General features: G+C 44.8%; 1 protein-coding gene across 2 annotated transcripts; it reads left to right on the top strand.

Annotated features, from left to right (window-relative positions):
- Nucleotides 1-5,373: 5,373 nt before the first annotated feature.
- Nucleotides 5,374-24,128, top strand: METTL13 (methyltransferase 13, eEF1A lysine and N-terminal methyltransferase). 2 transcript variants are annotated; one of them, XM_054693475.1, is made up of 8 exons: nucleotides 5,374-5,746; nucleotides 7,096-7,395; nucleotides 9,452-9,643; nucleotides 12,259-12,454; nucleotides 15,151-15,318; nucleotides 17,398-17,613; nucleotides 19,995-20,126; nucleotides 23,663-24,128. In XM_054693475.1, exons 1-8 carry the CDS (start codon nucleotides 5,594-5,596, stop codon nucleotides 23,935-23,937), a joined length of 1,632 nt encoding a protein of 543 aa, XP_054549450.1. In that variant the 5' UTR covers nucleotides 5,374-5,593; the 3' UTR covers nucleotides 23,938-24,128. The 2 variants fall into 2 exon arrangements, with proteins under 2 accessions (XP_054549450.1, XP_037362376.1); XM_037506479.1 differs by having other exon boundaries at nucleotides 7,096-7,855; nucleotides 9,444-9,643.
- The last annotated feature ends 869 nt before the right edge of the window (nucleotides 24,129-24,997 follow it).

The following is a 24,997-nucleotide window of genomic DNA, read 5'->3' as shown; positions in this document are numbered from 1 at the left end:
AAACAAAAACAAACATAGATTATAAGACCATTTTAGTGGTTACCGGAAGGGAAGGAGGTGGGTGTTTACTCAGGTATGGGATGATAAATAAAATTAGGACTTTTGTAATGCACTTAATATAATATATACTACATATACACACATATTTTTTAATAATGCAGGGCATTATCCTAGTGTGTCATGCCAACCTTCCATTATTCCAAGACTTGAGAGGCCATTCATCTCTTAATTTTTCAAATGTGGAAAACAAGCCCTTTTTCAAGAAAGACTTCCAGTATGAATAGTTTCCTGTATTATATGAGCCACTCCCTTACACCAAGGAGAGAGTCCCTCTAAACAATTTTATATCCCACTCATGAAGCATTTTCATGTCTTGGGTCACTAACTCCAGTTGGATACCACTGGACAGAATTTGAGAAGGGCATGTGCCCTGGATAGGCATGCAGGGTGGGGAGACTGGTATTTGACTTTGGTATTTACTAGAGTGGTGACCTCTAAATTCCTCTCAAACAACAGTTTTACAATGATGCTCTGTCTCCTTCTGGATTTTTTTTTTTAATAGACCATTTCCCCTGTCATCCAAAGGACAATGTGGAAACCATTTTGAGACTCTTAGTCTTTTCTTCCTATTTACAGACATTTCTTCCCATGATGTCATATTATATGTCAGTTCTTTCCAATAATTACCCATTGGTTTCTAGTGATCTGAAAGGTTTAATCTAAATACTTGAAGCAGAAGACCTCTTAAAACCTGACTGTGAAATAATAGAAAAGAAATATTGGTTGGGGCCTCCCTGGTGGCACAGGGGTTAAAGTCTCAGTGCTATTAAGCTATCTCCAGCCACTGTGACATGAGTTCAATCCCTGGTCAGGGAGCTAACCCACATGGCACAGCAGACCTCTCCTATCTCGACCGCTGCTCCCCTCAGCAGTGTACTTATGTAGATCTGCCTGTTCTGCTCCCCACTCTGTCTCTGGTGAATCCTCTCACCCCCTACATCTCTGGCCTACACCCCAGTTCCTGTATGCGTAAATAAATAAAATAAATCTTTAAAAAAAATTGGTATTTGACCCTGGTTTCTGACACAGGGCACCTGAAACCCTTGTAATTTCTTGGGTGATGGGATAGTCTTTAGTTCCAAAGGGTGTGCTCCTGGATGAGTGCTGGTAAGAGACCAAGTCATGATTTGAAGTTTGGAATTTTCAGCCCCATCCAACCTCTTGAGAAGGGAGGACTGGAAATGGAGTTAATGATCAATCATGCCTACATGATGAAGCCTTCATAATAATCCCAATAGTACTGGGGTTTAGAAAGTGCCTAATATGTTGAACAAATCTGTATATAAGGAGGATGATGTGCCCCCACTTCACAGAACAGAAACTTTGGAATTAGGGACCCTCGCAGACCTCATGCTGTGCATATCATCAGGCTTGTTCATCTGTATCCTTTAGAATACTCTTTAATAAACTGGTAAACATAAGTAAATGTTTTCCTGAGTTCTGTGCACTGCTGTAACGAATGGAATTCAAGGAGAGGAGTATAAGAACCTCTGATTTGTAATCAATTTGGAAGGCCCTGGTAATCTGCTTACTATTGGTATGTGAACTGGGTGGGAGCAGCCTTGTGGGACTGAGCCCTTATCTGTAGATCTGACACTATTTCCAGATAGATTGTGTCAGATTTCAGTTACATTGTAGGACACCCAGCTGGTATTGCTGAGAATTGCTTAGTGTAGAGAAAACTCCTGCACATTTAGAGGCCAGAAATATCAGCCAGAAGTGTCCTGAGGAAACAGTAAAGAGAGACACACATAGCAAAACCAAGAACAGGTTTCCTCCCTACTCAGTAGATAGATTGAACTGAGTTGTCTTTTTTTTTTTTTAATTTTCTGACCTTCACCTAAGTTTCCAGTTTTATCTTCTGCTCCTTCCCTCCTATTGCAGCCTTTTGAGCCAACCACACACTCCCTCTTTTGTCTATCTATGCTCCCTTAGTTTGCTATTGCCACCATAGCAAGTTACCAAAAACTCAGAACTTCAACAATACACATAATCTTACAGTTCCAGAGGTCAGAATTCTGACAAGGTCTCACCCGAATAAAATCATGGTGTCAGCAGATCTATGTTCTCTCTGGACGTTCTAGGGGAGAATTCATTTCCTTGAATTTTCTAGCATCCAGGGGCCAACTACTCTCCTTGACTTCAAGTCCAGCAGCCCAGAGCCAGTGCTTCTCAGGCTACCTCCTCTGTGGTTCTTCCCCTTCTGCTTCTCTTTCAGTTTTAAGGATCCCTGTGATTCTACTAGACCCAGCTGTATAATCTACTCTCCCTATTTTAGCAGCAGCTGATTAGCAAGCAATTGTAATTCCTCTTTGCCATATAACTAATATTTCCACAAGTACTAGGGATCAGGACATGAATATCTTTGGAGGAACACTATTGACATGGGTCTCCCATGTGGTTGCCTTGCTTATCACTGCATCTGTAGCTGTTACCCCAGTGACTGGTTCATATCAGGTAATTGAAATGTCTGTTGAATAAATTTTGGGGGGAGAGTGCAAACAGAGTGTTGCCATTTGAGTGGGTTCTTGTGTTCAAGTGACTGACGAGTAATCGCTGACACAACGGACTGAAGATTAGTGAACTCAGGTTTTTTGCAAGAAAAACTCCTGACAGGTGGAAGGGATATAAGGGAGAAGCCCATTGCTGTTGGGGGTAGGTTTACTTTTATTAAAGTAAGATAAGTAATGTCTCTCAGGGGACATTCCCCATTCTGGTGCTTTTTCACTGCCCTCCTTTGCCTCATTGCCCCACTTTGCCACCCAGAGACGTGAGGCCACCACAAGCTACTATGTGCCTCTATATGCCTCTTGTGGTTACCAGCCTCTGCCTGCTAGCTCAGTGGCCAGCAGCCTTTGCCTGTCAGCTTTCTGCTCCCTCAAGCACCCAACCTCACTTTACTTTCTTAAAACCAGCCCTTGCCAGCCAGCTTGCAGCCAGATCTGCAGGGCAGCTCCCTAGCCAGCTAGTTCTCTACTCCCTCAAGAGTAGAGAGGCTACATCAATCCTTTTTTTTTTTCTTTTTTGTATTATGTAGCACTTCAAGCAGTTTTCTTCAGCTCTCAGAAAGTGCTTTCTGAAAGAACACACATCTCACCTATCAGGAATGGTGTATGAGGTGGTAGCTGAGGCCATGTGAGAGGCTCCTTCCAGTTCTTATTTAAGGTGGAGAAAATAGCTCTAATAATTTGAGCTCAGCAAGTGGTACATGAAAATAGATTATTTTTTTTTTAAATTTTACTCCTAGAGTGCCTTTGGGTTTACCTTTTTAAACTGCGGAGTTAGGAGCATATCCATTTTGACTTTTAATTATATTTTAAAACAGTGTTTTCAAAGTGTGGCCTTTGAACCAACATTATAGGTATCACTGGAAATTTGTTATGATCACAAATTCTTGAGTCCACTCTAGACTTGAATCAGAAACTGCAGGGTGGGCTGGGGCACTTGGAGCAGTTTTAACAAGGTCTTTAGGTGATTCTGACACATACCAAAATTTAGAACTTTCAAACCAAAGTTTAAGTTCACCTTAGCCTATTTACCTATTAACATTCTACCTATGCTGGTGAGGTCTGTAATAGTCCAGACTACAGATGCTCAATTCCAAATCTAGCTGCCCTCCTCAGTTTGTGTTCCTCCTGCAATTTATGGTACTGTGAAAAGTCCAACAATGCACATATTTTAATTATTTTTTAAACAGTGGCCTTCACAGGAACTTCCTGAGGGTATCAGGATAATGTATGTTCGCTAAATACTTTAACAGCTGCAACTACTTATAAATGATATTAGAATGACCACCTAGGGAGGCAGATTATCAAAATTAGTCTAAAATTTTCTATACTGAGCTTTGAGCGGTGGCAGAGGAGACACCTAGTTGAACACGGAGTTGTCTTTTTTCCTTACATTCCCGTTTATTACATTAGTAGTGGAACTCTGTATTTTTGGCGCAGAAGTACAGCCAAAATCCTTTTCCTACTAATGAAATCTGAATTATATAAGTAAAGTGATTAAACTAAGGGCGGGGGTTGGAGCCGGACATGCAGACTGTTAAGAAGACCAGGATGGGCACTATTATTTTGCTATAGACAGGTTCTACTCATCCCCTTCCTCACTTGTTATTTTTTAAAAAAGATTTACTTATTTGTGCATACAAGAACTGGGGTACAAGCCAGAGGTGTGGGGGGGGGCGGGTGAGAGGGCTTGTTAGGGAGAAATGATGTCCTGAGCTAATCCCATACAGGCTTTGTGGACTCCACTCCCAGTCCAGACTAAAGCCATCAAAACATTGGAAAAGACAAATCCCATCACCACCAAAGGGAAGGTGGCTGGGACCTGAGAGTGGAGTTAAGCAGCCAGGTTGGGTATAAAAACCAAACACGTGGGCCTTGGGGGGCTCGCTGTCGCTCACCTCCTGGCTTCACGGCTCCTGACTCGCGGCCAGCTCTCAGAGTGCCATTTGGGATTCCCGATCAGCCGATCGGGTAGGACTCATTTAAAACTTTGTCTCCCACATTTCTCCCTGAGCTGTACATTTCCTCATTTCCCCTTCCCTTATAAAAAAACCTTTTATTAACCTTTCGCGTGTGCCTGCAGTAGAGCACTGATAAGTCCTTTTAAGCGCGCGGGTGAGGACCCACAGTCAGGCACCCCGTTTTGTATCGGGGTTGCTCTACAACAGTTTCACCGGAGACATAGTGGGGAACAGAGCAAGCAGAACTACTGAAAAGCACACTGCTGGGAGATCTGCTTCGCCATGTGGGGTGCTCGCCGGCCGGGGATCGAACTCGTGCTGCAGAGGCTGCGGATAGCCTCACAGTGCTGTGCTTAACCCCTTGCGCCACTAGGGAGAACCCCCCCGCCCCCCGCCCCGCCTTCCTCACTTCTAATCTACAGGTTTTTCTTTTGGGGAGGGTCCCCAGGTCCAGTGCGCCCCCCATCAGCGCACGATCAGCCCTTGGGTGGCTCAGGGTCAGAAGGGGTGAGGAAGCCGGCTCCAAGCCCAAGGGCACACAGTGCCCGGAAGCCCTCGCGCTGCTCCCCGGCGCCGGACCCGAACTAGCGGCCCTCATGCAGGGCCCGAAATTGAGGCCCAGGGACCCAGCCCGGCCTCTTCCGCCCGGGACTCCGGGTCGCACTCCCGCCCCGCCCCCTGCTCCCGTACACTCCGCGCCTGCGCAGAAGCAGCCAGCGTGAGGTTTCCCCGCGTCGCCGCGGAGGCGGTGCCAGAAAAATCAGTAGCCAATGAGATCCTGGGAAGCACTGGACGGCCGACCAATCGCGAAGGCTAGCACCCGGATATGATTGCCGGCTGGGAAACCGATCTCAGACAGAGTGAGGGGCTCCCACGTGGGGTCGGGGCTGCGGGCGCGGAGGGCTGTAAGGGTTGTCCCGTGGGGTTTTGAGTGCGGGGCAAATCAATGTGGCTTGTTTATCCGTGGAAAGAATTCTCATTGTCCCGGAACCGGCGTGTGAAGTTCCTCCGATGGTGTCTCAGAGGGGAGGAGAGTCTTGAAGACGCATCTCGGCCGGTGGGAATATGAATCTCTTACCCAAAACCTCCAAGGAGTTTGGCTCCGCTGACTACTGGGAGAAGTTCTTCCAGCAGCGGGGAAAAAAAGCTTTTGAGTGGTATGGAACCTACCTGGAACTATGCGGGGTGCTCCATAAATACATCAAGCCCAGGGAGAAGGTAAACGCGGTCTGGCAGGGCCCCGGCGTGTGCTCGGGAAGGTGGGAACTGATAACAAATCCTGAGCTTCGTAGACATGATAGATGTGGGGACCCGTATCAGGCCCACTTCAGGTTTCTAGGTTTCATTCAGGCTAAAAAACAGTTTAAAAATACTCCTTTAAAGATTTTCCGTTAAGACTTCTTGTCCCCTGCTCATCCTCGAATTAGTAACCAGACCGAAAGAGTGACAGCTTTGGTAACCTAACCTTGATGTAGTCTCCAGAAGCGAGTGTGCCTTCTGTTACTGTTGTAACAGAAGTGAGTGTGCCTTCTGCCTACTGTTACTGCCTGGGGCAGGCAGCACATGGGGCTTTACTGATACATGAGTCTGTTATCAAATAGTTGTTGCAGGTCCACTGAATTTCAGGCATAGTGCTCAACACTTAAGCTGCAAGAGGATTAAGATAAAAACCCTGGGCACATTCCAGAAGTGAAAAGTGATAAGTACAATAAAAGGAGGCTTGATACAAGTGGGGTTGTACTGCAGTCAGGGAAGAATAGGGTAAAAAAATGGAACATTTGTGGAGGACACGTGACATGACAAGCCTTATGCTCTGTGTATGTGATAGTTCTGTAGTTGAATTCTCATAATAAACTCTGAGGTGAGTGGTACTTCATCTATCCTATAGACAATGACACAGATTTTGAGAGCCAGTTTCTTGTCTAAGATCAAGTGGTCACATGGCAATTTAAACTCAGGCCTATCTATCTCCAAAGTGTTAGCACATAGACACATCTCATTGTGTCTTTATATTTTAGAGATAGTGCTATCAGATCAGAATTTTGAAGTATGAATGGGAGAGTGTCCCAGAGACAGGGAGGCAGTGACCTGTGTTTTAAGTTTGGCTTCAGAAAATAGAATATCATAAGGTAGCGCCCAGGGCCTCATTGGAATAGGATTATGCCTATTTCATAGGCATAATCTTTGTCAAGAGTGAGACAGAGTCTTTGTCAAGAGTGAGACAGATAGAAGATTTCAACTGTAATGATTGTTTTTGGATTCTGTGACTTTATATCAACTAATGATAATAGATCCTTGATTCAGAGACATGACTAACCACAATAGTTTGTTTCTGAAATGCAGAAAGCCCATCCTCACATAATTTGTGATGTTGTAGCTGAATGAATGGTTACTTTAACCAATGGTGTTTCAAGATGGAACCTGGAATCTGCTCTGTAATGGTGCTCTCTCCTGACAAGTTTCTCCACTTTCTGCAAACATGGAATGGCTGAGGCAACTTAACTCCAGGTCTCTGAAGCACATTCTCTTGCCTTGATCTCCTCATCTTTTTGCTCTCCCCTTCCCAGGTACTGGTGGTTGGGTGTGGTAACTCAGAGCTCAGTGAGCAGCTGTATGATGTGGGCTATCAGGATATAGTGAACATCGACATCAGTGAGGTGGTCATCAAGCAAATGAAGGACCGCAATGCCAGCCGGCGGCCACACATGAGCTTCTTGAAGATGGATATGACACAGATGGAGTTTCCTAGTGCCTCCTTCCAGGTGGTGCTGGACAAGGGCACCCTGGACGCTGTCCTGACAGATGAGGAGGAGAAGACCCTACAACAGGTGGACAGGATGCTGGCTGAGGTTGGCCGTGTCCTGCAGGTGGGCGGTCGCTACCTCTGCATCTCCCTGGCTCAGGCTCACGTCCTGAAGAAAGCAGTGGGTCACTTCTCTCGGGAGGGGTGGATGGTGAGGGTGCACCAGGTGGCCGACAGCCAGGACCAGGTGTTGGAAGCAGAGCCTCGGTTCTCCCTGCCTGTCTTTGCCTTCATCATGACCAAGTTCAGGCCAGTCCCTGGCTCTGCCCTTCAGATCTTTGAGCTGTGTGCTCAGGAGCAGGGCAAGCCCATGCGGCTGGACAGTGCTGAGCGGCTGGCTGAGGCAGTGCGGGAGCGGCAGCAGTATGCCTGGCTGTGCAGCCAGCTGCACCGCAAGGCCGGGCTGGGGAGTGTGTCTCTGGACTTGTGCGATGGGGACACGGGGGAGCCACGCTACACCCTCCACGTGGTGGACAGCCCCACTGTGAAACCATCGCGGGACAGTCATTTTGCCATTTTCATCAGTGAGTTGGGATTGCTCCCTCTCTTTCCTGGAGGGGCTGGCTTACATGGGCTGGGGCTGGAGTTTTGGTGGATGGGTTTGCCTTGGCTGGTTCTATCTTACAGGGGGCGGTACTTCCAGAGGGTGAGAGCATGACAAAGGGGGTGTAGCAGTTCTGCAGCTACCTGCTAGACTTGAGGCTTGTTCCTTCTTCCATTGCAAAGGCTTAATGGAAATGTGAGAGAAGGGGTTAGTAGAGAGAATGAGAAGTATACAGATAAATTTAGGCAAGCCTCTCTATACAGAGATTTGAGTTACTGTGTAACAGTGTGGTTGTTGTAATGGAAACAACTGAGTTCTAGTCCCTACTCTAGCCTGTAAGCTGTGAGACTTGGGAGATCTGCACTTCTCTGTTGAACTTAGACAGTATAGAGTTGTAGCTAAAAATAGGAGTTCTGGAGCTACGCTATTCCGGTTCCAGTCTAGGTTCAGTGATTTCCTGGTGGTGGAAGTGTTGGAAAAGTTATTTTTTCTGTGTTTCAATTTCCTCATCTATAAAGTGAGATCATACCTATTCTTGTGTAGTTGTAAGAAGTGTAAAAGCCCTTAGGTGCCTCACAGGTGACTGCTTTATAAATACTAGTGTTGTTACTGAAAGGGGTCATTGATAACCAGATTTATCTTAGAATCAAAATACAGAGTATGAAGAAATGCTTTCAAAAACAGAAACTTCTAGGGCCTCCTCAGTGGCACAGCAGGTTGAGCGCAGCGCTGTGGAGCTGTCCTCAGCCTCTGCAGTGCTGGTTCGAGTCCTGATCGGCCAGGGAGATACCCACATGGCGCGGCAGACCTCTTCTGTCTCGCCCGCCCGCTGTGCCCCTCAGCAGTGCTTTTAGTCCATCTGCCTGTTCTGCTCCCTGCTGTCTCTGGTGAATCCTCTCACATCTGCTTCTGGCCTGTACCCCAGCTCTTGTAGAAATAAATAAATCTTCAGAAAAAAAAAAATAGAAACTTCTAGACAAATACAGCCTGTTGAGATGATCAGGCTGGTAATTTCCCAAAGCCTGAACCATTTCCCCAAGTATTTCCTAATCCTCTCTGTCTACCTGTGGGAACAAAATGATGGATACAACCATAGAGCCTGCAGCTGGACTGCTTGGGTTTGAATCCCAGCCAGGCCCTTACTGACTGTGTGAATGTGGGCAAATCTTTGTTTCAATTTCCTCATTTATAATATAGGAGTAATAATAATACTACCGGTATGATGGGTTTTGGATAGATTCAAATATTTTCTTTTTGCAAAGTGTTTGAAATAATGCCCGGCATGTAATGAGTGTTAATATTATTGCTGTTTTTCTTGTACCAGACACCTGTCTCTCTCCCCTTATATTCGTCCTCATGCTTGCATAGCCACCCTTGGTCCTGCCTGATGTGAATGGGCTGCTTGGCTCTGGGCAGTGTGCACTAGGGCATCCATAGTCCCTTAGTGGGTCACAGTTGGAAGGCATGCTGGGCCTGGGAAGGGTCTGGCTCTCTGTCATGTCATCATATTGGCTGTGGGCTTAAACATTCTTCCTGGGATCCGTTAATCACCAACTCACTCTTTCCAGTCCCCCAGGGGCGGGAGACAGAATGGCTATTTGGCATGGAGGAGGGCCGGAAGCAGCTGGCAGCCAGCGCAGGCTTCAGAAGATTGGTCACAGTTGCCCTTCACCGAGGTCAACGGTATGAAAGCATGGACAGCATCCAGGCCGAGCTGTCTGCCAGGGTCATGGAGCTGGCCCCTGCCGGGATGCCCACCCAACAGCAGGTAACAACTTTGGCAGCAGTCTCAGTTGTCTCCGGAAGAGTCCTGTTAGCAGCCAGGAAGGCTGAGGACGCCTTGGAGGGGCACCAAGTGCCTGATCATAACCTGTGCCTGGGGTGCATGTCAGCTGCTGAGTTGTCAAAATCATATAGCCTTGCCCTAGGCAGCGAGAGGTTAGCAGGTGCCCTTGTTGAGACCCACAGTAGCATCATTGTATTTGTAGGCGGGGACCCTCAGACTCCACAGAGGCGGCGTGAAGAGTATTCCTCACAGGCTCCAGCTCTTCATCCTGCCTACTCTTGCACAGGACTTGACCATTTTGCTTCTCATATCTGTTGTTATCTGAGGGTAGAAAGAAGAAGAACCAAAATAGCTTAACATAACTTTCAGGATATTAGCATTGCTGGTTTGTTGTTCTACTATGAAGGAAACTGAATGTTTTTGCCAAAATGGTGATATGGTATTATCAGCTGACACCTTCTGTCTTGTGCTATCCTGCTTACCCTGCGTAATTGATAGGTGACTTTCTTGCTCAAGCTTTATAGTAAGAAGTTTATCCTTCTTGATGTGTTGGACAGTCTATGTGCCTGGGGGTTGATGTGGGAGTAATGGGTCTGAAAAGAAAAACCCAGACTCTCAGCCTCTCAGCCTGTGGTTCTACCCACTGGGATGACCTCTGTTTACAGATGAGCGTGTCTGTGAATTTTCTGGCAGACTTGGGACAGGACATGACCAGAGAGATCCCAGAACCTGTGGGGTGGTTCATTTGTGACTTCTTTCCAGTACCTTTGTCTCTGCAGAGTCAGGCGTCCTGCTGATTATTACATACTTTTGTAAGTCTTTAAAAATAAATAAAGATTGGGCCTCCCTGGTGGCGCAGGCAGTTGAACGCAGCACTGTGAAGCTGTTCGCAGCCTCTGCAGTGCTGGTTCAATCCCCCGCTGGCCGCGGAGATACCCACATGGCGCAGCAGACCTCTCCTGGCTTGCCTGCTGTTCCCCTCAGCAATGTATTTCAGTCAATCTGCCTGTTCTGTTTCCCACTTTGTCACTGGTGAATCCTCTCACCCTCCTGCACATCTGCCCTGTTCTTGTATAAATGAATATATTATATTGTGTGTGTGTGTATGTGTGTGTGTGTGTGTATATATATATATATATATATATATATAAGAACCCCGGTTCTTGTATAAATGAATAAATCTTAAAAAAAAAATAGAGCGATTGGGAAGGAAAATTGAAATGTCTAGGGGAAAATATATTTTTCTTGTATGGTTTAGGAAAGTGGGGGCAGGGCATAAGATGAGAATAACTAGGGGAAAGGAGAGATTTCTCCACATTTGGAGTGGTCGTTTGGCCCTCTGGATCTTGTCATCTTTATCTCTCCTCAGCTTCTTTCTCTTATAATTTGGCTCTTGCTTTTATCATCTTCAATTGTTGAATGTCCTTTTTTTTTTAATTAATTAATTTATTTGTTTGTTTTGTTTGTTTTTCTTTATACAAGCACTGGGTACAGTCAGAAGCACGGGAGGGTGAGAGAATTCACCAGAGCCAGAGCGGGGAGCAGAGCAGGCAGAAGGACCGAAGTACACTGCTGAGGGGAGCAGCGGGCGGCAGGAGAGGTCTGCGCGCCATGTGGGACCCTCCTCCGGTGGTCGGGGAGCAGCCGGGGATCGAACCGGTGCTGCAGAGGCTGCGGGCAGCTTCGCATCCCAGCGCTCTGCTGCGCCACCGGGGAGGCCCTGTTGAATGTCCTTTTAAGGATTACTATTCAGAAACATTTATGTTATTCTTGGGGAGAACCAACTGCATTGCACTGATGCTTTGGGAATCTTTTTATGTCCTCATTTGTCCTTCGAAAAGTGAATTAAACCATCTGAAATCTATTTAAAGACCCCAGAAAAATACTTTTTAAAAAATATTTATTTTTTAAATTTTATTTTATATATTTTTTACATCATTTTTCATTTTTGCACAATGTATGCATTTTCATCTTGGTTACAGTCCTCATACAATTCCCACCCCTCCTTGTTTTGATGTTACTCCCCCTGCTCCCCCATAGTGTGTCTCTGGTTTATAGTTACTTGTTGATTTTGATTTTTTCTTTATTAGTCATTTTCCTGGTCCCTTATTTAGGTTTTCTAAATTCCTGCTATGAGTGAGACCATCCAGTATTGTTCTTTTTCTACCCAGAAAAATACTTTAATAAAAGGGCACATTTTCAGAGTAGCTGCTGCAAGAACCTTAGTGGGTATTCCTCATATATACACAAAGAGGCGAGATCATCATTTCTTCTTCTTTTTTTTTTAATTTATTTTTGCATAGAAAAACTGTGGTGTAGGTCAGAGGTATGGGGATGGGGTGTGTGTGTGAGAGAGGATTCACTAGAGACGGAGTGGGGAGCGGAACAGGCAGATTTACTGAAATACACTCCTGGGGGGAGTAGCAGGCAAGTCAGGAGAGGTCTGCTGCTCCATATGTGGGGTTAACTCCCTTGCTGGGGATCAAACTCAGGCTATAGAGGTGAAAGTTATGAGACTTAACCCTAGGCCATCAGGGAGGCCCCCTTATGTTTCTTACTGGGCTGGTGTTTTGATCATATTTCTGCCATACCTCCAGGTGCCCTTTCTTTCTGTGGGTGGGGACATTGGGGTCCGCACCGTTCAGCACCAAGACTGCAGCCCCATGAGTGGCGACTATGTCATCGAGGACGTGCAGGGGGATGACAAGCACTACTTTCGACGACTGATCTTCCTCAGCAACAGGAATGTGGTACAGTCGGAAGCCAGGCTGCTGAAGGATATGTCTCACAGAGGTGAGGTGTCCCACAGAGGTGAGGTCTCATAGGCATGGTGGTGGCACCCATGTAGAGATGGAATTTGGGGTGTTCTGAAAGACCTAGGAGCTTGGCAAAGATGTAGGCTGGACCTGGGTACCTGTGGCTCAAGGCATATGGCTGTGGGCTGTCCTCTCATCACCTAGGCTCATTTCAAAGCTTGGCTTTGAAATGATAAACCAAGGATGTGGGCCTCCCCGGGGGCGCAGCGGTTGAGCACTGGGTTGCAAAGCTGCCCGCAGCCTCTGCAGTGCCGGTTTGTTCCCCGGCCACCGGTGAGGGTCCCACATGGCGTGCAGACCTCTCCTGCCGCCCGCTGCTCCCCTCAGCAGTGTACTTCGTCAGTCTGCCTGTTCTGCTCTCCGCTCTGGCTCTGGTGAATTCTCTCACCCTCCCGTGCTTCCAACTGTACCCAGTGCTTGTATAAATAAATAAATAAATCTTAAAACAAAAACAAAAACAAAAACTAAGGATGTGGTAGAGCAAATAAATGTGATTGTCACTTTATGGCCTTCAGTTTAAAGGCTGCCAGTTTTCGACGTTGCTCTATGTACATCTGTACATTAATTTGATAGACCTCTGTGAGGTGAGCTGAAAACATGGGGGTACAGGTTGGCCTGCCCTCCACCCTGTTGCAGCTCTCTAGCACTTGTTTCAGAGGATTCTAGAATTGGTAGAGTGCCTTTGAGGTCATCTAGTCCAGTGTTGTTAAGCTTGCTGTAATGATGGAAATGTTTAATATCTGAGCTGCCTGGTACAGTACCACTCAACATCTGTGACCTCTGAGCTCTTGGAAAGTGACTGGTGTAACTGAATTTTAAATTTTACTTAATTCTAATCAACTCCGTTGCAATGGCCACAGGTGGTTGGTGTCTCTAGGGTTAAGACAGTGTAGATCTGCTTTGTGTCTTCCAGAATTCCTTTTAAAGAGTGGTCTCCCAGATGCTGCTCACTTATTCCCACCAGTGGGGAAAGTGGTGATGTGTTTCTGCTACTGTTTTCAGGGGTTGCATATGTTTATATTATGAAAATAATACTCATTTGTAGTCAATTAAAATACATGCAAAATAAAAAGTGACCATGCCTTCCCCCCCCCTCCTGCAGGTCAGTTTCCCTTTAGAAGCACAGAGGTTCAGCGCCTCCCTGGTGGCACAGGCTGTTGAGCGCCACTCTGTGAAGCTGTCTGCAGCCTCTGCAGTGCAGGTTCAATCCTGGCCAGCTGGCGAGAATCCCACGTGGCTTGGCGGACCTCTCCTGTCTCGCCCGCTGCTTCCCTCAGCAGTGTATTTCGTCAGTCTGCCTGTTCTATTCCCCGCTCTGTCTCTGGTGAATCCTCTCACCCTCTCATGCATCTGGCCTGTACCCCGGTTCTTGTATAAATAAATAAATAAATCTTTAAAAAAAAAAAAAAAAAGAAGCAGCACAGAGGTTCAGGGGTGGAAGCTGAAATTGGGTCTCCTCATTCTCAGTCTCTCTCTGCCTGACCATGCTGTCCAGATAGCCAGGCCATCTGAGAAGAGGGTGAGGAGATTCAGCAACTCTGGAGGTCACAGAATTGCCCAGAGTGTACCGTCAGCTTACTTATACCAGAATGATCTTTTCTTTAGAGTTGCCCCTAGTCAAGTGCACTGATGTGTGCTGGGTCCCTGCCCTGTGATTTGGCCACTCTTGTCAGTGGTCTGCTTCAGTGTTGCCTCACTAAAAGCTCGGTAAAATTGCTTACAAAAACATTTTGCCCTGCAGGTTGGGTTTCAGGGCTTTTTTCCACCATTATCAGGCTCCTAGCCTTCTTAGTATCACTGTCTTTTCTTGAAATTGGTCTCCCTCATGAAAGCATTGGTGAATAAGGAGAATGTATTAAAAAGTAATTTAACATCTCTGAAAAGGCTCCCTGTTACTACACATCAGTGCCTTAGGCTGCTGTAGAATGTAGCTCGTCCCTAGAAATATCCAGAACCATGATTTACTCTGATATCCTAAGGTAATCGAGGGACTAGATAGAGGGAAATAAGGGACTCTATAGGATTTCTCCTCTTCTTTGAACACTTGTGATTTCCATGTCCAAAGGAAGGGGGTGTCTATGTTATATCCAGGTGATACGGTAGGATTATGAAAGGTGCTGCAGATGGACATTCCTAGATCAAATCCTGCAGTACCACTGCTGCTTCTGGATGCATTGACTTTAGAACCTTGGTTTTTCCATCTGCCAAGAACTGGAATACCAGGGCTGTTATAAGAGCTAAAAGAGTAAAGTCCTAGTGTGTAATTACCACAGAGGAGGCATTATATGGAGTCATTCTCATAAATTGTGTTGTTAGTTGCCTGGCAACTACATGGAGAAATACTCAGGCTCCTCAGTTGAGTTTCACCAGGTTTTTAGGTGTGCTTTTGCCAGTTCCCTTTTCCTACTCTCTGGCATCCAGTGGAGCACATTAAGTGTTTCACAGTTGTCTCTTTGTTGGGACAAAACCCTGATAAGTACTGTTTGCCTATTTCTATGACATAAAAATGGCCACCCACAGTGAATTTCTAGCTATCTATATGATGTCAGCCATTTCACAAAATTCCTGCGTAGTTAACAGTGGGGCTCTTGAATCAGATCAGCATCACTGCTGGTGTGCCTGGCTTTCCAAGGGCTATAAGGTTACTAAGAGTTGTCGATCTTTCTCATTTAGCACAGAAGAAACGGAAAAAGGACAGGAAGAAGCAACATCCCGCTGATAATGTGGAGGACCTGCCTGCAACCCCAGGGCAGTCCATTGACAAGAGCTACCTGTGTTGTGAACACCACAAAGCCATGATCGCTGGCCTGGCCCTGCTGAGAAGGCCTGAGCTACTCCTAGGTGAGTGAGATGCCACTGCCTTCTGCAGAGGGAGCTTGTAAGATCAGAGAAATAAGCAGTCAAAGTCGCTGTCCTGTAGTTTATAAGAAGAGGGATTCCAGACCAACAGTTGCACATATTTTCTTTTCTTGTCCCCACCATCTTCTGTGTTAATGCATCCCTCATTATTTGTCCCTCAAATTCAGATTATAATCTTGAAATGACTACATGTGTTGATGTTTACATTTTTCTCTTCCACTCATTTTATTTTATTTTATTCTTTAAAAGATTTATTTTTATTTATTTATACAAACACTGGGTACAGTCAGAAGCGCAGGAGGGTGAGAGGATTCACCAGAGCCAGAGTGGGGAACAGAACAGGCAGACTGATGAAATACACTGCTGAGAGGAGCAGCGGGCATGGCAGGAGAGGTCTGCGCGCCATGTGGGACCCTCGCCGGCGGCTGGGGATCAAACTGGCGCTGCAGAGGCTGTGGGCAGCTTCATAGCCCAGCGTTCAACCGCTGAGCCACCAGGGAGGCCCCACTCATTTTATTTTAAAACTAAAGTATAAAGTCGTTCAATGAGGTATGTAAGTACACAGATCTTAAGTTGTTCAGCTTGATGTGTCTTTGCATATGTCTATGTATATATGCAACATTTAAGGATCATTTCTGGAGAAATGCCTTTGCAATTTAGGAGATCTGCTGGCTTTTCAGTAATGCATTATTTGGTAGCAGAGGCAATTCTTTCTGGAATTTCTACTTTAATAAACAATTTATAGCCTTAAACCTTATCATTTAGAGTAGGTTTGGATCAAACTACAGCAGCAAAAAAATGTTTTTCTTTTTAACACTTAAAACTGTCTTCGGGCCTCCCCTGGTGGCATAGGCGGTTGAGCGCCACACTGTGAAGCTGTCTGCAGAGGCAGACAGTGGGTTTGATCCCAGCCGGCCAGCAAGGGTCCTACATGGCACGGCAGACCTCTTCTGTCTCGCCCGCTGCTCCCCTCAGCAGTGTATTTCGTCAGTCTGCCTGTTCTGTTCCCCGCTCTGTCTCTGGTGAATCCTCTCACCCTCCTGCGCATCTGGCCCCTACCCCAGTTCTTGTATAAAAAAAAAAGTATTAAAAAAACACAAAGGGCCTTCCCAGTGGCGCAGTGGTTGAGCGCTGGGCTGCGAAGCTGTCCGCAGCCTCTGCAGCACCGGTTTGCTCCCCAGCCACTGGCAAGTGTCTCACATGGCGCGCAGATCTCTCCTGCCGTGCCTGCTGCTCCCCATTGCAGTGTACTTTGTCAGTCTGCCTGTCTGCTCCCCACTCTGGCTCTGGTGGATTCTCTCACCCTCCCGCGCTTCTGACTGTACTCAGTGCTTGTATAAATAAATGAATAAATCTTTTAAAAAAAAACTCACATAAAACTGTCTTCACCCAAAGTCCTGAATGTGTCTTATTGAAACTCCTTGTATTCTTGGCCTATCTCGATTACCTTATTACCTTGATGATGTGTGTCCTCATAGGCTCAGTTCTTGGGTTGAATACTCAGGATCTGTCTCCTTCTGATGATTCTTTCTTGTTTCTCATCTGCCTTCCATGCTGCTGTGGTTGCTGTTGGTTACTTTGCTTAGTTGGAGCATTTGGGCCTTTGTTTTCCTGTGATTTCTGGAACTCAGGTGGATTGCCATCTCTTAGAGGATGTGTTTGAGATGGAAGTTGTGGCTTTTGGATTAAAAGTTGGGCTGAGCTCATCATACCTACTCTGCCCTGTGACTCTGAGCAAGATGTCCCTCGCATTTCCTGTAAGGGTCTAATAACTTACTGTGGGGACTTTTGATATGTCAGCTGAGAGCTTTGGATCTTTAAGGGACCATAATACACACTGGTTCATCTCTGCATTTACCAAGAGAGGGATTGTGAGGCTAGGGTTGTTTTCTGATGTCAGATTCACTCCTAAATTTCTGGGACAGACAGGAGGTCAGATGTCTAAATCTTGTTCAGCTGAGCAGAACTTCCACTCTGACTCCTCCTACTACCTTCCCTGAAGCCTGTGCAAAACTTCCCAGCACGCAGATGATTCCTTAATGCTCTCTTCTTTTATTACAGAGACCCCGTTGGCGTTGCTGGTGGTGGGCCTGGGTGGGGGCAGCCTCCCCCTCTTCGTCCATGATCATTTCCCAAAGTCCTGCATCGATGCTGTGGAGATTGACTCCTCCATGCTGGAAGTGGCCACCCAGTGGTTTGGCTTCTCCCAGAGCAACCGGATGAAGGTGCACATTGCAGATGGCCTGGACTACATTTCCAGTCTGGCTGGAAGAGAAGGTACAGCTCTAGAACAATATGAAGAGTTGTCACAGGCCTACAATGGCCTCTAGAATTCATCTCTAAGAGGGAGGCATCAGCAGCATCCCAGACTTTTTTACCTGTTCATTTATTGACATACTTACTCAGTGATGTAGAGTTCCAGATGTGTGTTCAGCACTGTGCTAGGTGCTGGGGTGTAGCTGTGAATGAAACGGACTATTGCTCCCCTTATGGTTTTGAGACTGATGGGTTTCTCTTCTGAACATGTAACCTTACTACTTTCTCAGCATCCTAAGAATCCTGAAGTCTGGCTGGGTGAGGAAAAGGGTGAAAAAGGTGGGGTTAATGTTGGGAAATATTTCTTGTAAATATTTCATTTGGGCATGAAACCAGATATAGAGCAATGCAGGGACATTTGACAATGTCTACAGACATTTTTTCGTTGTTAGAATATTGGGTCAGGTGCTTCCGGCATCTGGTGGGTAGAAACCAAGGATGCTCCTAAGCACCCTACAGTGCATAGCTCAGTCACCGATGACAAAGGGGTCACCTGGCCACAGCTAGCACTGGTGCTGCAGGTGAGAAATCCCAAGGTAGAGATTGCTAGTGGGAATTCAGATAACCCTGCTGCTATAGGACTGAAGGCCCCATTTTGCTCTAATAATTGTATCCCAGACTTAGGACAAAAGGCATATTCATGTTCTGTGTGAGATCCCCTGATCCTTCTGCAACTATATGGCTCCTGATGATACTGGAATTTTCTGGAACCTGAGTCCTTCTAGGGGAAGTCAGTTTGGTTGGTTCAGCCCTAAGTGAACTTAGGAGTCTTAGATCACCCTTCCTGGTCTACTCATTCCATAACAGGTGCTCTAGTTCTCACTGGATTAGAATATCCAATAAAGGTGGCAAACTCAGATGCTTGGGGTGGGTATTTTGGTACTGGAATGGACAGATGCTGCCTTAATGTGAACTTCATATCAGAATTTACAGGTTTCCTCTCTAAAGCTGGGGCCAGGTTGAGGCCCAAGATAACTAATACGCTTGAAGTATTTAAAACCTAGATATTCAACCCATGATGCAGTCAGTTATGTACTTTCTGCAGTTATTACCTGCAGGTCAACTTTGAAGGGCTCCGGCCATCATCTCTAACCACCACAACCTTTCAGATTATTTGAAGGCTTAAGGCCACAGATGTGGGCCATCATTTTCCTTGGACTTGATAAGCCAGCATTTTCTGCTCTCTAAGAAACCACAATCAGATCTGTACTATGAACAGTGACAGGCATGCAAGAGTCCAAAGAAAATATTTATTAGATAATTTTATGTAGTCTCAAAATTTGCAAAATAACAAGCTGGTGGTATTACAGGCCTACGCCATGTAAAAACCACCTAACATTATAACAAGTAGAACTGATTCATTATCAGTAATTTCTCACCCACTTAGTAAAATCATTTCTTGAACCAGCTATTGTTCAAGTAACCAGAAAAGATGCAGTAACTTTAATATCAGAACATTTCCTCCCAAGAAGCAACATAAACTGTTTTCAGAATTGAGTTACAGTTACTATTTGCTGGGTCAGCCCTTAAAGGTTTAGGCAGCTGCTTTGTCTAGATAGGTGGTTCTCAGCTCTGATTGTGTTTGGAATGATCTGAGGAGCTTCCTGTCTGCTCTCCCATCTATTCCTCACTCCCCACCCCAGGGTTTTGGACTTAGTTGGTGAGGAGAGGAGACCAGGTTCTCTAAGTATTTACAATCTTCCCTAGGCACCTCCTAATGTTTTGTCGGGTTGAAAGCCACTGAGTTAGTAGGTAGACTTGTTATAGGTAATAATCACTCTAGAGTGGACTTCGCTAATGTGTGCTTTTTTTTTTTTAAATATTTATTTATGCACAGGAGAACTGGGGTGTAGGCCAGAGATGGGGGTCTGGGTGAGAGGACCTACCAGAGACAGAGTGGGGAGCAGAACAGGCAGATTGACTTGAAATGCATTGCTAAGGGGATCAGTGGGAGAGACAGGAGAGATCTGCTGGGCCATATGTGGGTTAGCTCCCTGGCCAGGGATTGAACTTAGGCTGCAGCAATGATAATGCTGAGACTTAACTCTCGACCATCAGGAAAGCCTCTCATATGTGCCTTTGGAAGGTGTTTTTAAATGTGGAGGAGGAAGATGAGATGGAGGTTCCCATTTTTAATGTGCGATACTCACAGCAGCACTAAGATGTCATCCCCTTCCTGGACCATGGAACCAGTGCTCTTATGGACTGCCACCTCCTCCATGGCAGCCTTGTGACTTAGCTATCCCTGCCATCCCCACAGGTCACAGTGAAAATGTGTAGGAATGAAATGGCTTTCTTTTATCCAGCAAAGACAAAGCCTCACCTTTGCTTTTCTTTCCCAGCACAACCTCAATACGATGTCATAATGTTTGATGTAGATAGTAAAGATCCGACACTGGGAATGAGTTGTCCTCCCCCGGCATTTGTGGACCAGCCTTTCCTACAGAAAGTCAAAAGCATTTTGTCTTCTGAAGGTATGGGGAGCAAAAGGGTGGAGGAGGGGGCAGTGAGGGTGGGAAGGAAAAATATTACCTTCTTAATGAAAAATGCATGTACCACAAGTGCATAGTTCAATCTGTTTCCCTAAATTGAATATACTCATTTATCAGCAAACATGGAGAATTTCTGGCACCCCAGAATTCCACCTTTTTCCTCCTTTCCGATAATTTATCCTCTCAAGGATCACTGCTACCCTAGATTCTAATAGTAAGCTTAATTTTGTCCATGTTTATTCTTTATATAAATAGAATCATACAGAATATACTCCTTAGGTATCTGTTTTCATTTATTCAACATGATGTTTATGAGATTCATCCTCTGTGTTGTTCCTTTTTGTTGCTGTGTAATGTCATGTGACTTAACCAGAGTTCATTTCTCCACTGTGGTTGGCATTTGGGTTGTTTCCTGTTTGGGGCTTTTATAAATAATGCTGCCAGGAACATACTAGTAGATGTGTTTTGGTGAAAGTGTTTATAGATCTGTTGGGCCTATATGTAGGATTGTAATGCTGGATCATAGATGATCATGTTTGTTGGACTTTCATAGGTGGTGCTATGTCCATTTTATGAAGGGGATTGTAGTGATTCCCATTCACATCCACAAGGTGGCGTTAGCTGCAATGTGAATTCTTCCCACATGCTCTGGACTAGGTGGCATCTTTATCTCTCTAGCAGCCCATTTCAAGTGAGGAAACTGAGGTAAAGATACTTACCAACTTGACACAAGATAACACTGGGACTCCAGTCCAGGTCCTTGTGACTTGGAAGCTGGAGCACTTAATCCATATGTTCAGGGTCTCCTAGGTATTTTGATTTGGTGTAAGGTACTGTGGGAACAGAGCTGATTTAGTACTAATTACTTGTTACAAGTCAAGGTACCTGGGTCCCCTCACTGACTGGTAAATACATCACTGTATAAGTCAACACAGTATCCCTGTGGAGTTGTTATTTATGCATACAAGAGCTGGGGTTGGAGGCCAGAGGGGTGGGGTGGGGGGTGAGAGGATTCACCAGAGACAGAGTGGGGTGCAGAACAGGCAGACTAACTGAAATACACTGCTGAGGGGAGTAGCGGGTGAGACAGTAGAGGTCTGCAGTGTCATGTGGGTTAGCTCTCTGGTCAGGGATCAAACTTGTGCTGCAGTGGCTGCTGATAGCTTCATAGTACTGAGACTTAACCCCTTGTACCACCAGGGAGTCCCCTAGAGTTGGTAGATTCTTTTTGTGGTGGTGTTCATTTCAAAGCAATTCTTTGGGAAACTTAGGCATGGAGAAGGGTGAAATAATTTACTAGCAGCATAGAAGAGCAGGCATTAGGCTGAAGTTTCTCACAGTTTATGTATTGCCCATGCTTTTCCCTTTCTGCCTTTCTTTGTGTGCTGTGTATCTCCAGAATCTCTCCTACCTTAGGAGCATTTTTTTTTTTTTTTTTTTTTTTTTTTTTGAACTTTTAAATATATTAACTTTTATTCAAAGGTAATACAAGAAAGACATGTTTTGGTTATTTGTAAAGTGAGATTAATCAAAGATCTAAGAAAAGTTGTATCTGATTAACATAGTTGACTACTTAACAAAAAGTTCTATCTTCTGTAAATAGTAACTAAATTTATACATAAAGGAAAAAATATCTTTAAAACCATTCAAATTCAGTTGAATCCCATACATCGGTATCGTCATCAAACCTTTAGAGTGTGTCCTTAAGAAATTAAAAATACACACCAAAACATGACCAACATTGAACAAAAGAAAATATAAATAAGGATAATTTATTTTATTTTAAAAGTTTGATATCATACATATTCATTTGAACTTTAATGTCAGTGTCACCAGACTTTTCTACTTTTTTTTTTACCATTTAAGCATTTTTAATGACATTTCACAGAAACCAGAAAAATTTCTCCTTTGATGGTATACATATATAAAATTTCTGTTTGGTAAGCAGAATTACAACTGGAGGCAGAGAATTTTATTTAAGTAAGAAATTTAGCTACCACTGTACTTATGACTCAGTGGGAACCAAGGTAATAAAAAATGACCAAACATTGAAATATTATTTCAGGGTATAATGTCATAGTAATGAAAAGAATCATTGCAGATTAGTCCATACAACAAATGGAAGTAACCCACAAAATTATTGATTTAAGTAACCCCACAATTTATTTTTTTTATAATAAATTTTATTTTTATATTCCCCATATAATTGCAACCCCCCCATTCTGACCCCAATCCCTCCCCTCCCGCCCCCCAACCCCCATAGAGTGTCTCTGGTTCATAGTTTTTTGTTGATTTTGATTTTCACTTTCTTATAGTTATTCATTTTCCTGGTCCCTTATTTAAGTTTTCTAGATTCCTGCTATGAGTGAGACCATCCGGTATTTTTCTTTTTCTTTCTGGATTATTTCACTGAGCATGATCCCCTTCCAGCGCCATCCGTGTTGCTGCAAATTGCATGTGTTTATCTTTTTTGAATGCTGAGTAATATTCCATGGTGTATATGTACCACATCTTGATCCAGTCATCTATTTTTGGGCATTTGGGTTGTTTCCAAAGCTTAGCTATTATAAATAGTGCTGCTATAAACATAGGGGTGCTGGTGCTCTTTGGAATTGATGTTTCTGTGTCCTTTGGGTAAATACCTAGGAGTGGAATTGCTGGATCATATGGAAGCTCTATGTTTAGTAGGTCCAGAAATCTCCACACAGCTCTCCATAGTGGTTGGACCAGTTTGCACTCCCACCAACAGTGCAGAAGAGTTCCTTTTTCTCCACATCCTTGCCAACATTTGCTGTTGCTAGTTTTTTTAATATGTGCCATTCTCACTGGTGTAAGATGGTATCTCATGGTAGTTTTGATTTGCATTTCCCTGATTACAAGTGATGTTGAACATTTTTTCATATGCCTGTTGGCCATTTGCATTTCATCTTCAGAGAAGTTTCTTTTTAGCTCTTCTGCCCATTTTTTGACTGGATTATTTTCTTTGTTGTTGTTGAGTTTCATCAGCTCTTTGCAGATTTTTGTGATCAGTCCTTTATCATTAGTGTTGTGTGCAAAAATGTTCTCCCAGTTGGTGGGGTTTCTCTTTGTTTTTTGTTATTGTCTCTTTTGCTGTGCAGAAGCTCTTTAATTTGATGTAGTCCCAGCTGTTTATCTTTGCCTTCACTATCACTGCTTTGGGTGATGTGTCTGTAAAGATGTCTTTGATGTGAATATCATGTAGTGTTTCGCCTATATTTCCTTCTATGTTTTTTATGGTTTCAGGTCTTATGTCTAGTTCTTTAATCCATTTTGAGTTGATTTTTGTGTATGGTGTGAGGTAGTGGTCAAGCTTCATTCTTTTGCATGTAGCGACCCAGTTTTCCCAGCACCATTTATTGAACAAACTTTCTTTGAGGAGCATTTCTTGATCTAATTGCCCACCAGCCTCCCAGGGCAGGGGCTAGTATTTTCCTTAGAGCTGAACCTCGTCTCCAACATGTCCCCTGGATTCTGACTCTTTCTTTCCCATCCTCCAGGTGTCTTTATTCTCAACCTTGTGTGCCGAGACATGGGGTTGAAGGACTCGGTGCTGGCTGGGCTCAAGGCCGTGTTCCCCCTCCTGTATGTCCGGCGAATTGAGGGGGAAGTGAATGAGATCCTGTTCTGTCAGCTGCACCCTGAGCAGAAACTTGCCACACCACAGCTCCTGGAAATGGCCCAGACCTTGGAGCAGACCCTGAGGAGGCCTGGAAGGGGTTGGGATGAAACATACGTCCTTTCTGATATGCTCAAGACTGTGAAGATTGTGTGATCGCTGAGTCAGGGAGACCTCCCAGTGTCCTGCCAGACTGACCTTGGCCTCCCCCATCCCAGAGAAAAAAGAAATATAATGGACCACACTTTTTAAGCCTCCTGTTTCTCTTGGTTTCATAATTAGCTGCATGTGACTTGTAGCTTAATGAGGTTGCCTGAAGATCTGGGAAAATAAAACATTCCTTCCCATCTCATCATCTTCAGTCCACTTGGGTTGATGATCTTGGCTGTTTTGGTGTCCTTGAGGAGGCTCTATGGAGCCCCCCTGATGCCTTAACATGTCTGCACCAAGTTCCGTGGGACTGGAGATAATCAAATTGCATTGCTTTAGCCTATTATTGGTTTTATAGGAATTATCTCAGTTCTGTGTCAAAGAGCTAAACTCTTGGGATCTCCACACATCTTCATAGGTGTGTGGTTTGAGAGAGACCATCTATTCTACCTCCCTGAAGATGGACTGTCCTTGACTGGTCCCAAGTTTTAAGAATCTGCTAAACCACCCCACTATGGAACAGTTTTCCTTGACTATCTAAATCTTGTCACCTAAGCCATTTGTACGGTTCTCAATAGAGGCGAATGGATGGAACTGGCTCCAGGATGGTATAGGCCAGGAATCTAGAAACTGCAGGTTTTTATGGTTTTTACTCACATTTGCTGAGTAATAGCTGCATGTTAGTTAGACCTGGGTGGAAGTAAAGAGGTAATGGGATGGCCAGAAAGCAGGCATTAGTAATTAAAGTTAATGTGTTTCAGGAACTTTTCTAAGTGGTTGATGTACATTGTCTTATTTAATCTGAGGCAAAGGATAGTTAAACCAAAACTATATTTAGCCTCAAATCTCACTTGAGACAGAAGTGTCAATGTGATCCATATATTGAAGCTGTTGAATAGTTGTTTGAAACTGACCTGCATTTCATCTCCTGACTGCACCAAGACTTAACAGGCAGTATCATGGGAAATGGGCTTTGTCCTCTACCACCTGGCTTACTCTCCATGACCTTTAAGATGAAGTCTAACCTCTTAAGATGAAGCATATTACAAAGTTAGGATGTCATCCT

This window comes from Talpa occidentalis, unplaced genomic scaffold (assembly GCF_014898055.3).
Source record: "Talpa occidentalis isolate TD23 unplaced genomic scaffold, MPIMG_talOcc4v2.1 talOcc4.12, whole genome shotgun sequence".
In the NCBI taxonomy this organism is placed as follows: domain Eukaryota; kingdom Metazoa; phylum Chordata; class Mammalia; order Eulipotyphla; family Talpidae; genus Talpa; species Talpa occidentalis.
The sequence above is the reverse complement of the archived record's forward strand: the minus strand, read 5'-3'. Positions and strand labels throughout refer to the sequence as shown.